Consider the following 14437-nt stretch of genomic DNA (forward strand, 5'->3'; position numbering starts at 1 on the left):
AACTAAGCCACCCAGGCTTGGTTGAAATTTCTGAAATCTTACATATTATCTAAAAAGTGATTAGGGTAGCTGTTTAGGTGATTAGGTTAGAGGAAATCTGAGGGGTGCCTTCATTTCATGAATTTTAATATTCTTTAAAAAAAAAAGTGTATGCCCACTTTGTGCCAGTCACTGTTCTAATCAGTAAGGATATAGCTGTTAACAGACAAAAATTATTTTCCTAACAAAATTTAGGTGAAAGAAGTGTGCAATTTATTTTTTAAAGTTTTTTTAATGTTTATTTTTGAGAGGGTGGGGGAAGGGCAGAGAGAGAAGGAGACACAGAGTCTGAAGCAGGCTCCAGGCTCTGAGATGTCAGCACTGAGCCTGACATGGGGCTCTAATTCACGAACTGTGAAATCATGACCTGAGCTGAAGTCAGAGACTTAACCAATTGAGCCACCCAGAGGCCCCTATTTTTTAGTTTTAAAAGTAGAATTAGAATACTTTGTAAATGTAATTATATTTCCATATCTGACATTTCTATGTCAAGCTAATAATGCAATGATAAATATGTTCTATTAAAATCAGAAACTTTTTTTCAGACAAGTCTTGTTTGGTGAAACTTTCAACTATTAGTATATGTGTGTTTGTCCTGTATTTTATGGTAAATATTCTTTCTTAATTTTAGTTTTTTATTTTGATAAAACTTCAGACTTGGGAAAGCAGCAAGAACCGTAAAAAGAGCCTTCTTTATTCTCCAGATGTTAACTTTTTCCATTTTTACTCCTCTTTTCCTCTCTCCCTACTCCCATGCCCTATATGAGCACAAAGCCATTTATAACAAAAACACTACATTCAGTTCTTTAAGATGCCATTCTTGATGTTTGTGTTTGGGCTCATCTGGACGGTGATGTTCGGTCATCCACATCTGTGTTTTTGCCAGGTTAGGTCATTCATGCTGTAGTTGTCTATATTTAATGACAGTATATATGATAGCATTCCTCTCTTGAAGACTTAACTAGCTATTCCTAAGGACCAAATGTTCTTTTGTGTTTCTGTTTGTTTTTTTTTTTATTACACTGTTATTACTTCATCTAGAACTTTATATTCTTAACTCGTATTTTGATATATTTGTGTTTATTTCGCTTGGTTGTTACATTAATTAACATGTAAGTAAGAAAAATATTTCTCCAGTTTTAGAAGTCATTTGTACCGATTTTTTAAATTGTGGCAAAATATACATAATATAAAATTTCCCATTTTAACCATTTTTGATAACAGTTGAGTGGCATCAAGTACATTCACATTGTTATGCAACTATCAGCACCATCCATCTCCAGAACTTTCTCGTTATCCCTAACGGAAACTCTGTACCCATTAAACACTAAGTCCTCATTCCCTCCTCCCTCTAATCACTGATGATCACTGTTCTACTTTCTGTCTCTGTGAATTTGACTACTCTGGATATTTCATATAAGTTAAATCATACATGGGATGCCTGGGTGGCTCAGTCGCTTAAGTGTCCGACTTTGGCTCAGGTCACAATCTTGCAGTTTGTGGGTTTGGGCTCTGTGTTGGGCTCTGTGCTGACAGCTCAGAGCCTGGAGCCTGCTTCGGATTCTGTGTCTCCCTCTCTCTTTCTGTCCCTTCCCCCCTCATGCACCCACGCATGTGCATGCGCACGCACTCTCTCTCTCAAAAATAAATAAAAACTTTTTTTTAAAAAAGTTAAATTATATGTCAGTCCAAATAGGATGTAATATATTGGCAAGGAAGTAATAAGCATTATCATAGCTTTCAAAAAATACTTTTTACTACAACCTATGTTAAGAAATACTTTATATTGTGCTCTCCAGTTCAAACAGCCATGTATGTGATATTAATCGGAAACCAGATTTGAACTAAATAATAACCTTATCATATGTGACGCACTCTAATAGTTTCTTTATTTTCTTCTCTCCCTTCCTTCTGTGCTGGTATTGATCTTGTTCTGGGACTTTGTGATCCAGAGTGCACAACCTACCTTATCCATAAACTTAGATGATAATAGTACCTACTTCTAGGAAATATTGTCATAAGTAAACCTTTGCCATAATGATTGCTCTAGAGCCTCACACACCTAATAGTTCAGTACCAGCACAAAATGGATGCATCCTTCCTGTCTCTTCAAAGCTTAATGCTACTGCTGCTACTCTACACCACAAAATGTCTTTACTTCACAGTTGCCAGCCAAAAAATATATATCTATATCTACATAGAGATAATAGTAGAAGCAATAGTAATACAACTTCTTCCACACTTCCACTTACAAAATCATGAATAAGTACTTGTGATTGACTAAACCAAAATTACAACTGTAACCCCATTGTAAGGGAACCTAGGATATATAGTTTTTAGCTTTCCTGCCTCTGCAGTACAGAAAGGCATATTTAAAAAACTGCAGAATGGATGCGGTTTCAGTTAATTTTTGTTGTGTAAAAACCTAGTGGGTTAAAATTATTGTTTCTCACAGTTCTGTGATTTGACTGCTCCAGGTGGTATCAGCTGGGGTTACTCTTACAAGCTAAATTTAGCTGGGAGCTCAGCTAGAGCTCTGAGTTCTCCACATAGTCTGCCTCTTTGTGTGTTGTCTCATCTTCCAGGTTTGTACGTGTGGTCTCTTCTTTCTTGGATAGTCTGGTTTTCTTAAGTGTGGCTGCTAGGTTCCAGCAGGAAGCATTCCAGCCCCGGTGTGCAAGTGGTTATCAGGCCTCTCCTTGCTTTATCTTTGCTAATGTCCTGTTGGTCAAAGTAAGTCGTGAGCTCAAACCCAGAGTCTTTGTGAGAGAGGACCAAACAAGATGAAAATATTAGGAGACATACTATGGTAGGTAGCCTCCAAGATGGCCCTGAATGATCTTCCTTTCCTTATATTCCAGCTGAATAGGACTCTCCTGAGTAATTAATAAGCTATTGTGGAAATGAAAGTATATGCTTTGTGAGGGTAGGTCATAAAAGATTGCCATTTATGGGGCGCCTGGGTGGCTCTGTTGGTTGAGCATCCGACTTCAGCTCAGGTCATGATCTCCCGGTTCATGGGTTTTAGCCCTGCATATTAGCTGCTGTGCTGACAGCTCAGAGCATGGAGCCTGCTTCAGATTCTAGGTCTCCCTCTCTCTCTGCCCCTCCCCCACTTACGCTCTGTCTCTCAAAAATGAATAAATATTAAAAAACAAAAAAAAAGATTGCTGTCTACAGCTTGCATTCTTGGGTCACTAGTGGGAGAAAGCTAGCTGCCATTCCATGAGGACACTCAAGCACCTGTCCAGAGAGCCCCTATAGAGAAGAACTGATGCCTTTTGCCCAAAGCCAGTACCCACTTACCAACCATGTGAATGATCTGCCTTCAAAACAAATCCTCTAGGTTTGTCAGGCCTTCAGATGATTGTAGCCTTGATGGGCTACAGTTTCATGTGAGAGTTCAAGCAAAACCACCTAGCTAAGTCACTCTCCGATTCTGCCTCCACAGAAACTGTGTGACAAATAAATGTTTGTTGTTTTAAGGCATGGAGTTTGGGGGTATTTTGTCACATAGCAGTAGATGACAAATACATATACGTTTCTCCTGACATATATTTTTTGATGACTCCCAATTTCATGTATAATAAAATATAAAACTCTTTAGTTATGGCATTTAGGAGTACAATTTGCCTTTTTTACTTTAACTCTCACCTGCAACTGAATTTGCTCAGATTGCTTCAGAATACTTAGTAAGATATTTCTAAATGACTTCAAAGTTTGGCTGAATTAGCTTTGAAGGAGTCATCAACCTTGTGAGTGAGACATTGATTTACTGGCGACCTCTTTTTTTTTAATTTTTTTATGTTTATTTATTTTTGAGAGAGAGAGCACAAGTGGGGAAGGGGCGGAGAGAGAGGGGGACAGAGGATCCAAAGCATACTCTGCACTGTCGCAGAGCCCAATGCGGGGCTCAAACTCATGAATCATGAGATTGTGACTTGAGCTGAAGTCAGACCCTGAAGTTCGACACTTAAGCGGCTGAGCCACCCGAGCGCCCCTGAATAGTCCTGTTTCTGTGTAAAGAAACTGAATCTGAAATTAAAAACCTCCCCACAAGGGGCACCTGGGTGGCTCAGTCAGTTGAGTGTCCAACTCATGATTTTGGCTCAGATCGTGATCTCACAGTTAGCCTACTTGGGATTCCCCAGTACACCTCCCCACCCCACCCCACCCCGCACCCACCCTTCCCCCTCCATGCATGCACTTTCTCTGTGTCTCAAAAAAAAAAACTTAAAAAAAAAAGAGGATTATTCAGATAGTGTATTTCATGTGGCAGCCCCCCCACCATGTATTATTATTATTATTAGAATGGGTAATATGTCCTCTTTTTCATTCCTAATACTGGTAATTTGTGACTTCTCTCTCTCTCCTCGATTTATTCCTGTAGAGGCAAGTCAATTCTATCAGTCTTTTCAACAGTCAACATTTGGCATTATTTGGTTTTTCTCTTTTATATGTTTGTTTTCCAATTCATTGGTGTCTGTTCTTAATTTTTCCTCTTTTGATTCTACCTTTTTATTTAACTTGGTATTTTTCTAACTGCTTGAGATGGACATGTAGATCACTGATTTTTCATTCTTCTGATGTATACTTTTATGGCTATAAATTTCCCATAAATACAGCTTTAATTGCATCCTACAAGTATTGATAATTTATATTTTCATTGTCATTCAGTTCAGAGTATTTTCTAAATTCCTTTATGATTCCTTCTTTGATGAGTTGAACTTCACTAAATATTTAAGGAAGAAAGATAAAACCAGTCTTACTACAAACTTTCCATGGTAGAAGAGAAAGGATCACTTCTCTATTTGTTTTAAGCCAGTACAACCTCATTGCTAAAATGGACAAGTTGTCTTAAAGTTATAGGTCAGTTTCTTTCATGAATAGAAATGCAAAAATTGAAATAATAGCATCTCAAATCTAGAAGTATACAAATGCTATGACCTAGTTGGCTTTATTTTAAAATGGAAGCTTGGACTAAAATTAGATTTTAGGAATAGAAACTTGGATTAAAATTAGAAGACTAGGGGCGCCTGGGTGGCTCAGTCGGTTAAGCGTCCGACTTCGGCTCAGGTCACGATCTCACAGTCCGTGATTTCGAGCCCCGCATCGGGCTCTGTGCTGACCACTCAGAGCCTGGAGCCTGTTTCAGATTCTGTGTCTCCTTCTCTCTCTGACCCTCCCCTGTTCATGCTCTGTCTCTCTCTGTCTCAAAAATAAATAAACGTTAAAAAAAAAAAAATTAAATAAAATAAAAAAATAAAATTAGAAGACTAGTCAGTGGGATTTACTTTCACAGAATTAGGAAAATATGTAGGTGCAGAAAAAATGATAAAATTCAATACATATGATAATGTCATCTTCTGTATGATTTATTTCACTTAGTATAGTACCCTGTAGGTTCATCTGTGTCATGAATAGCAAGATTTCATTCTTTTTTTATGGCTGAGTAATACTCTCTTGTGTGTGTATGTATCACCTTTATCCATTTATCTGTTGGTGGACATTTAGGTTGCCTCCATATCCTGGCTATTGTAAATAATGGTGCAGTAAACATCAGGGTGCATATATCTTTCCTGATTAGTGTTCTTATTTTCTTCAGGTAAATAACCAGAAATGGAATTACTGGGGTGTATGGTTTCTATTTTTAATTTCTTGAGGAACCTCAACACTTTTCCACAGTGGCTGCACCAATTTATTCCCACCAACAGTGCATGAGGGTCCCCTATTTCTCACATCCTCTCCAACACTGATTTTGGCTCAGGTCATGATCTCCCAATTTGTGAGACTTCAGCATTGCATCAGGCTCTATGATGAGAGTGCAGAACCTGCTTTGGATTCTCTCCCTTTACCCTCCCCTGCTTGCACACAAGCACACACATGATCTCTCTCTCTTTCTCAAATAAATAAACTTAAAAAAAAGGGGGTGGGGTGCCTGGGTGGCTCAGTCAGTTAAGCATCTGACTCTTGATTTCTGCTCAGGTCATGATCTTGTGATTCTAAGTTCGAGTCCTGCATGGGCCTCCATGCTCACAGTGTGGAGCCTGCTTGGGATTCTCTTTTTCTCTTTGTCCCTCTCTCTCTGCCCGTCTCCTGCTCATGTGTTGCTCCCTCCCTCACCCCCAAGAATAAATAAATAATTTTTTTTAAATACTTAAAAATAAAAGAGGCTAAGTCAAGACAGCTTTTATAATAAAATATAAAAGAAACATAATTGATGATGTTACAAGATATCATATGAATCTGGCTGTTCATATGAAGCTAAGAACTTTTTACCTGGGGTAGGTGTAAAACGATAACAGTCTTAAATGACTCTCACGAAGAATCCAGGCTCAAGGATTGAAGAATATTGTTAAAAGTGTCCGTACTACACTTGATTATGAATCCTCTGATAGTGATTACTAGTTTGTGTTGTAATGGACATGAGTTTTAAAAAATATATATCCTCTACTAATTTCTAAATATTAGGAGTTGAGTATTTTTTTTTCCTTTCATACATTTTTTCAGATGGTAGTAAAAACTTTTATGGATATGGATCAGGACTCAGAAGACGAAAAACAGCAGTATCTCCCACTAGCCTTGCATCTTGCATCTGAATTTTTCCTCAGGAATCCCAATAAAGATGTGCGTCTCCTTGTAGCATGTTGTTTGGCTGACATCTTTCGAATCTATGCCCCAGAAGCTCCGTATACTTCCCACGATAAACTTAAGGTAAATATAGTCTTTACAGAATTACTTTTCTAGTTTAGGTTACCTTTAGGGACATAGTTTTTATTATTATTCACCTATCATCATAAGATTATATCATAAATTGTAAAACAAATTATTCATTCAATTAAAATTCTTTGTATATCCACAAAAATGGTATTTTTATGAGGCATTTAGGGTTTAGATCAAAACTAGTCCCTGTTTCCTCATCTGTAACCTTCATGATAACCCATCACAAAGCCCAGATGGCTGAATTGTAGGGATAAATAGTGGATTAATGACACTTTTAAAACAGTAGTGTAACAGAATTTACATATTCAAATGATGATTTCCCCCTGCAAGTTACATGCAAAATTACATTATGCTCATCTTGGAGATTTCTGCCTTTGTTTGGAATGTTTGAGGAATTCTTTTCAGTTCCTCTTGAGCTCACTTCATATTCTGAATAATTTTATTCTTGGCAAATTTTAATACTTTGAGCTGCTTTCTTTTTAATAGTCCTCAAGTCAGTTTTTTGCATATTGATTCTATTTTGGGTTAAAACTTCTAAAGAAAGCTTATTAAGAAATGGCACACTATTGTCATGAAAAGTACAACCTTTAAACCAGTCTGTTATTATTTTTGTTCCACACAAATTTGTAGTTGCACAACAGATTCAAGCTAGATATTAAAAATCACTATTTACATGTAGGAAATAGTAATGGAAAGACTCTTGTGCAGATTCTTAAAATGAAGATGGTTGTTTGGCATAATGCAAGATGAAGATAGTAAGTAGAAGTTCTGTAGTCGAAGAAAGGGTAATAAGATACAGAACTTATGTTTCTCCTAGAATGAGAAAGCCTAAAGATTTATGGCAATAGTAAACTTTTTTTTTTTATCATTTCTAAAGGATATAATTTTATATGATTTGCTCTGTTCGCATTATTTGGAATAATGGACTAAACCAGTCTCACTCAAGTCATTCAGCTAAAGGAGAATTGTGTTTTATAATATGTAATAGAGAATATATATACAGATTATTATTAGTGTATTGTGAAAGAAAGAGTATTAAGTATTTGTATCTAAACTAATGTATTTTATCATTTTGTTTTAACAGGACATATTTTTGTTTATTACCAGACAATTAAAAGGTTTGGAGGATACAAAGAGTCCACAGTTTAATAGATACTTTTATTTATTAGAGGTAAAAAAAATTTTAATAAATATCATGCTATTCGTGTAATAAATTCCTTTTAGTAACTTTCTTGTGTAAAGTGAATTTTTTTTGTTTTATACAAATCCCCTTTAATAAAATATCTTTTTTAAGATGAAGTATATTCTGCTGGAAAATCTGTTCTATTTGAAACTCTGTTTCATTTTTCTATTTTTATTCTCTTCTAATCTGAAGAGGGATTAAGTTGAATTAATTTTCACTGTTCCTTATATATAGTATGTGTATATGTCTACTAATATCTAACAGTTTAGTATTTTTCAGTTAAAGGATAATGCTAACAGATAGAGGTCTTTTAAAGGTCACAGTATATGAAGAACTAAAGTTTAGCAACTTTAATTTTGTATAGTTGGATCTTCATAAGCTTTAATATACATTTGTAATTCTGAAAATGAAATTTTGGTAATGAGTTTGCTTTTGTGTAATTATTCTGTGCATGTGTAAATAATCATTTATTTATTTATTTATTTAAGAACTTAGCTTGGGTTAAATCATATAACATCTGCTTCGAATTGGAAGATTGCAATGAAATTTTTATTCAGCTTTTTAGGACTCTCTTCTCAGTGATCAAGTAAGTTATTTTTTAAGCATTTGTTTGTCTTTTTTTCTTGCTGTGCATATATTGGAGTACTGTGTACTGTGCCTGTAACTAAGATCTTTTAGATTTTTAACAAGCTGTTTTCCTTAGAAGTCTTGAAATGAAGAGGAAAATAAGATCTGTTGTCTGAAAGCTGCCTTTGCTCTCATACTACCATTTGAAATTATAGTATCAGTTATATTGGTTGAATCTTATAAAGCAAATGGTGTGAGACCTTATATAATGAAGTACTAAGTTATGAGGTGGAAATTATAAGTATTTAAGTACCATTAGTGAGTGCTGGAAATCATAGTACTTCAGTGGAAGCACACTGACTCCCATTTTTGAGCTAGAAAAAAATCTTAAGCATTGCTCTTTACATAAGTAGGGACCGTAATGCACAGGGAAAGGAGTGTGGTAGCTTGCCCAAGGACACATCACTGAACAGGAGAGCCCAAGCTCTTGATTTCAGTCCAGTGTTGTGTTTTGTTGTTCTGTTTTTTTGTACAGTAAACCAAGCATTTTTCTGAGATACGTTTTATAGCATTGCACTATATACAAACATATCTCACATAAATTTTAAAATTTTTTTATAAAGTTTATTGAGAAAGAGAGAACATGTGCACAAGTGGGGAAGGGGCAGAGAGAGAGAGAGAAAATCTCAAGCAGGCTCTGCACTGTCAGTTTGGAGCCTGATGCAGGGCTCAGACTGATGAACCATGGGATCATGACCTGAGCCTAAATCAAGAGTTGGATGCTTAACCAATTGAGCCACCCAGGCACCCTAAATTTAAAATTTTCTAGGAACCACATTTAGAAAGATAGAAAGAATCAAGTAAAATTTATTTTGATAATATACTTTATCCCACAATATCCAAAAGCATTATTTAAAAAAAATTTTTTTTAATGTTTATTATTTATTCTTGAGAGAGAGAGAGAGAGAAAGCAGGGGAGGGGCAGAGAGAGAGGGAGACACAGAATCTGAAGCGGGCTCCAGGCTGTCAGCTGTCAGCACAAGAGCCCAGCACAGGGCTCTACCTCATGAGCTGCGAGATCATGACCTGAGCCCAAGTCGGATGCTTAACCAACTGAGCCACCTAATCGCCCCTCCAAAAGCATTATTGTTTCAATATGTGGTTCTGTTCATACTACAAGTGTTTAATAGCCAAGTGGCTATTATTTAATGGCTTCCATATTGGACAGCACATTTCTAGGGTTTTCTGTAGTTTTTTATGAATACTATCATGTTTTGTATTTCCTTAGATAGAATGGTAGGAATAGAATTTAACCTGGAATAAACAGGAAAGGACTGGACTGGAATGGTATAGAAATAGACGTTTATAAAGAGACTGCATGAGAAAAAAGCTTCCTGTGGCAACTAACTGAAGGCCTGTAAATAAATGGTAAAATATATAAACTTTACCTTTTGTGTTAGTTAGCTTTTGCTGCACAACAGCCCAAAACTTGGTAGCTTAAAATAGCCCCCATCTTATTTAGCTCATGATTCTGCTTGGCAATTCTTTTTGGTTTGGGGTGGTCTCACTTATGTATTTGCAGTCAGTTGGCAAGACGTCTGGCAGTTGGCTGAGAAATAGGACAACTAGGTCATGTGTCTCTCTCATCTTCTCATCATCCAGCAAGGTAGCCCAGGACTTTTCAAATGCTGACTAGGTTTCAAAAGTAGCAAGAAAAAGCATGATTTACCTCACAAGCACTTTTTAAACCTCTACTCACTTTATGTTTACTTATATTTTATTGGCCAAACAAAGCACATAATCAAGCCCAGACACAAAGGTTGGTTAGACTCCATATCTTCATGGGAGGAACAACATTTTAAAGGCATATGAATACAGAGATGAGAATAATTTGTGGCCATTTTGTGCATCCTGTCACATTTTCGCAACTTTTTCTTTTAAAATTAAAATCAACAAAATTTAAAAACTCCTAAAACTGCCATCAGTCTGCCCATCTTATTGACCTTAAATATCCCCTTAAGTCCATTTCGCACTCTGCCCTTACACTTCTTTCCTCTCACAATTACTTGTACATACACACACCTTTCTTTGATCCATTAATATTTTTATTTCCTGAACCTAAAGATCTAAGTTTATTGTTGACCTCATTATCTATCTACTTAATTCACAATGAGGTATGAGTAAAAGACTTGCCTTTTGAAAGAGAAGCTCATTGATTTGTATTTACTGACACATTTACCATTTGTGGTGCTCCTCATCTCTTTGTGTTGATGCAGATTTCTGTGTGCTATTATTTTTCTTCAGTCTGAAGGACTTCCTTTAACATGTTCTATAGTTCAGGTCTGGTGCTGATAGAATTCTTTCAGTTTTTATGTGTCTGAATATCTTTATTCCACTTTCATTTTTGAAAGTTATTTCATGGTAAGAGTTCTAAGTTGATAGGCTTTTTTCTTTTTTTTTCTCTCTTTCAGTACTTTTAAGATGTTGCTCCATCTTTTTCTGGTTTTCATTGTTTCTAATGAGAAGTTTTTTCATTGTTAATCTTTGTCCCTCTCTACACAATGTATCTTTTTTTCTCTACCCACTTTTAAGATTTTACCTTTATTACTGGTTTCAAGCAATTTGATTATGATGTACCATCGTGAAGTTTTCTTTCTTCTTGTGCTTGAGACTTACTGAGGCTTGGATATGTAGGTTTAGCCTTCTGACTACGAGATGCTCTGTGAACTGTGAGATTTTTCTATTGTGATTGGAAAATGCACTATTCTAAGATCTTTGTAAGTTCCAAGGATTCTTCACTCTGCTCCCTCCTTTCAGGTAGTATCTTCCCTAAACTGAAGAAATTTCTTCACATGCAAGTCCTGGTCTTTAAGTATTTGAAGATTCAGGGGATACCCTTTACAAACCTGCTTTCTGAATAGGTCTCTCCCCTCTGATATTCTAGTCTTTCCCCTGCAAACTCTAGTCTTTCCGGACTCAGGAAAACCACTAGTCTCTGTCAGGATCTTCCCTACCCACACTGGAAACTTACCAGTCAATAAGCTGGGAAAATTGTCAACCTCTCTCAGAAACACGTGCATGATGTTCAATGTCTGAAAACTGTTGTTTCATATATTTTGTTCAGTTTTTTAGTTGTTTCAGGTAGGAAGGTAAATTCTATCCCAGCTATTGCATCTTGACTAGAACCTGTTGAAACCGTCTTCACTTTAGTCCTTTCCTATCCCAAAGTATATTTGGGTCTGAGAGTTAACTACTCTCTTCACTTTTTTTGTGTGTGTGTGTCAACCTGAATATTTCTTTTTTTTTTTTTTTTAACCCCCTTACACACACTCCCTCTTAACACTATATAGTTGATTCATCATGATCTAATATCCTTTAGTAGACAGGATATTTGGAAGAAGGCATGCAATGGGGTATCTTTCCAAAAGTTCTAGGAAATGGTGTATGTAATATGATAATTTTTCTACCAACTTAAGAAATTGTCATCTTTGCATTTTACCATCAAGTGCTCCACAGGTCTCCTATACATTATTTCATGTTATTATTTTTTTTAATTAAGAGATATGTAAATAATATTAAAATTTGGTCTTGATTTAAACTTCCCTGTATATAGTAGTATAACTAAATTATATCATTTCTTTTGATTTGTCTTTACGTATATATCTGATAAATGTGAAAGTAGACAGGTCAGGTCTTTAGTTAAGATGCAGTCAGAAGGAGAGAAAACTAGATGTTCTACCACTTATAAAGGTTTTATAGCTAGTCTTTTTAGATAAGCACTATATCAGCGGTAGAGACATTTATTGAGGAAGCCTACATTTGACTCTTCACTGGCTAAGGAAGTAGGAGTAAAAGTGACTCTAGGCTTGATTTTTCATTTATTTGAAATTCTTTGAGAGATACCTACTGACGTTTTCAGAACTTCTAGTCATAAATTCTGGTAAACATTTGATATCAGACTTTTGATTTCAGTATTGGTAAATTAAATCTCTAGTGACAAAGATTTATAGCAAAAATTACTTGTATTGGTTGAGGCTGTTTTGGTGTTTATATAAAGTTTTATTTTGGGAAATACATTAAGATCTAAAAGGATACAAGGGATGAAAGACTGTCTGCTTTCATTATCTTGTACTTTCTTAATTGAAATTTTATCACCTTCTAGAATATGGGGTCATGTAAGCAAAGATGTCCTTTCTTTGAAGTTGATGTTTTTGTTTGGTTGAATTTAACTCACTCTGAATCCTAATTGTATAGCGACTTAATTCATTTTAAAGGTCTTTGGTTTTGTAAAATACGGTACCATACAGCTGAGGGAGAAAGTAAATAGAGCAATCAAAATTTCTTTGCCATTATTGGCATGGTTCCCTCAAGTGGAAAATTCTTTTATATCTGAGATAGTTGTTTTAAACTGGGAAATATAATTTTCTTTTTGTAAGCCCGATTTTTTTTCTTTTCTGTTTTTTTTTTAAGCAATAGCCACAATAAAAAGGTACAAATGCACATGCTAGACTTGATGAGTTCTATCATCATGGAAGGTGATGGAGTTACTCAAGAATTATTGGACTCCATTCTTATTAACCTCATTCCTGCACATAAGGTCTGTATAGTATGAAGATATTAAAGGTTAATGTTGTTTAACAACTAAAAATAGTTGTTTTTCACTGATTGCAATGTCATGTAATTATTCCCACTATCATTCTCCAGTCCCAAATAAAATAATGTAACACACATGAGTCTTGTAGCTATTGTTTTTAGAAGGTTTACTGATTAACATATTATAATGGTAGAAGATTTTCATTCAGTGAAGTGCTGCCTATTTTCTGGAAAACAAGAATTTTTCACATTCACCACTCATATCTAATGTGGGAATTAAAAGAAGTGACAGTACTATCTTGGTTAGGTTTTGGTTGGTGGGGGGGGTGATTTATGGGTTTTTATGGAAAGAAAAAAAATATTGCCTCCTTTGTAACATAGACGTGGAACATAGGAATTGTATTTCTTTTCAGAATCCATATCCTACATTTTTCTTGGACATTTTCAGAAAAAGAGATTTGGTAGAAGCAGGAACTATATGGTTAATGTTAAGGGGAAAGAGATGATTCAGAGCTGTGTATTTCTCCCTATGGTTCCTTTTTCTGTTTCTCTCTGCTAAGTCTTCCTAAGGAACTGAAGGACTTAGCTTTCCCCAGACTCTACCACAGGGCCATACTCAGTCTACCTTAGTGATATTCACCTTCTTGCTCTTTTCCTCTAATGGTTCAGTGATCTATTATCAGATGTTAGATGAAAGGTGTATCTAATTACACTTCTCTAATAACACAGTTAATTATTATAAGTTCTTCTCCTGCCTCTAAATATGATTTGCATTTTATTAATTCAAATGAATCTGTAATTGGCCAGAATTTTGAGAGTATGGCAAACAGGGGGAAGTATATGTCAGGCAAAATAAGAAAGGAAAAACTCTGAGGAATAGATAGCATATTTGGTGTTTATATTCTAGTTAGTATTTTTATGATTAAGAAATATATATATCCTTTTAGGAAATAGAAAGGTTGCCTTAATTTTGAGCTAATCTTATCCTTTGGCCAGTAGAATAAAATCTTGGAGCAAGGGTCAAGAATCTGTGGCTTGTGAACCAAATCTGGCCTACTAGCTATTTATGTAAATAAAATTTTATTTGAACACAACCATGCTCATTCATTTTCATTTTGCCTGTGGCTGTGCTCAACAGCAGAATTGCATAGTTGCAGCAGTAACTGTATGACTCAAAAAGCCTAAAATATTTACCATCTGGCTCTTTGCATAAAAAGTTTCCTAGCATCTTTTTGGGAGAGGTGCAGGATGATGGTGAATGAATCTCAGTTTGGTCCAAAACTCCCAAGTATAGAAATATTGATAGGTACTCTTTAAAATGAGAAATCCATT

The 14437-nt window shown here is 35.5% G+C and overlaps 1 protein-coding gene across 2 annotated transcripts in view; it reads left to right on the plus strand.

The window, feature by feature from the left end:
• PDS5A (PDS5 cohesin associated factor A) overlaps positions 1–14437 on the plus strand; it is a 141017-nt gene that overhangs the window by 39655 nt on the left and 86925 nt on the right. For both annotated transcript variants that reach the window (XM_058722798.1, XM_058722799.1), the window contains exons 3-6: positions 6550–6753; positions 7847–7933; positions 8434–8531; positions 12983–13109. In XM_058722798.1, the coding sequence (XP_058578781.1) occupies positions 6550–6753; positions 7847–7933; positions 8434–8531; positions 12983–13109 (516 nt within the window). The remainder of the gene's footprint in view (positions 1–6549; positions 6754–7846; positions 7934–8433; positions 8532–12982; positions 13110–14437) is intronic.

Source organism: Neofelis nebulosa, chromosome 3 (genome assembly GCF_028018385.1).
Source record: "Neofelis nebulosa isolate mNeoNeb1 chromosome 3, mNeoNeb1.pri, whole genome shotgun sequence".
NCBI lineage: Eukaryota > Metazoa > Chordata > Mammalia > Carnivora > Felidae > Neofelis > Neofelis nebulosa.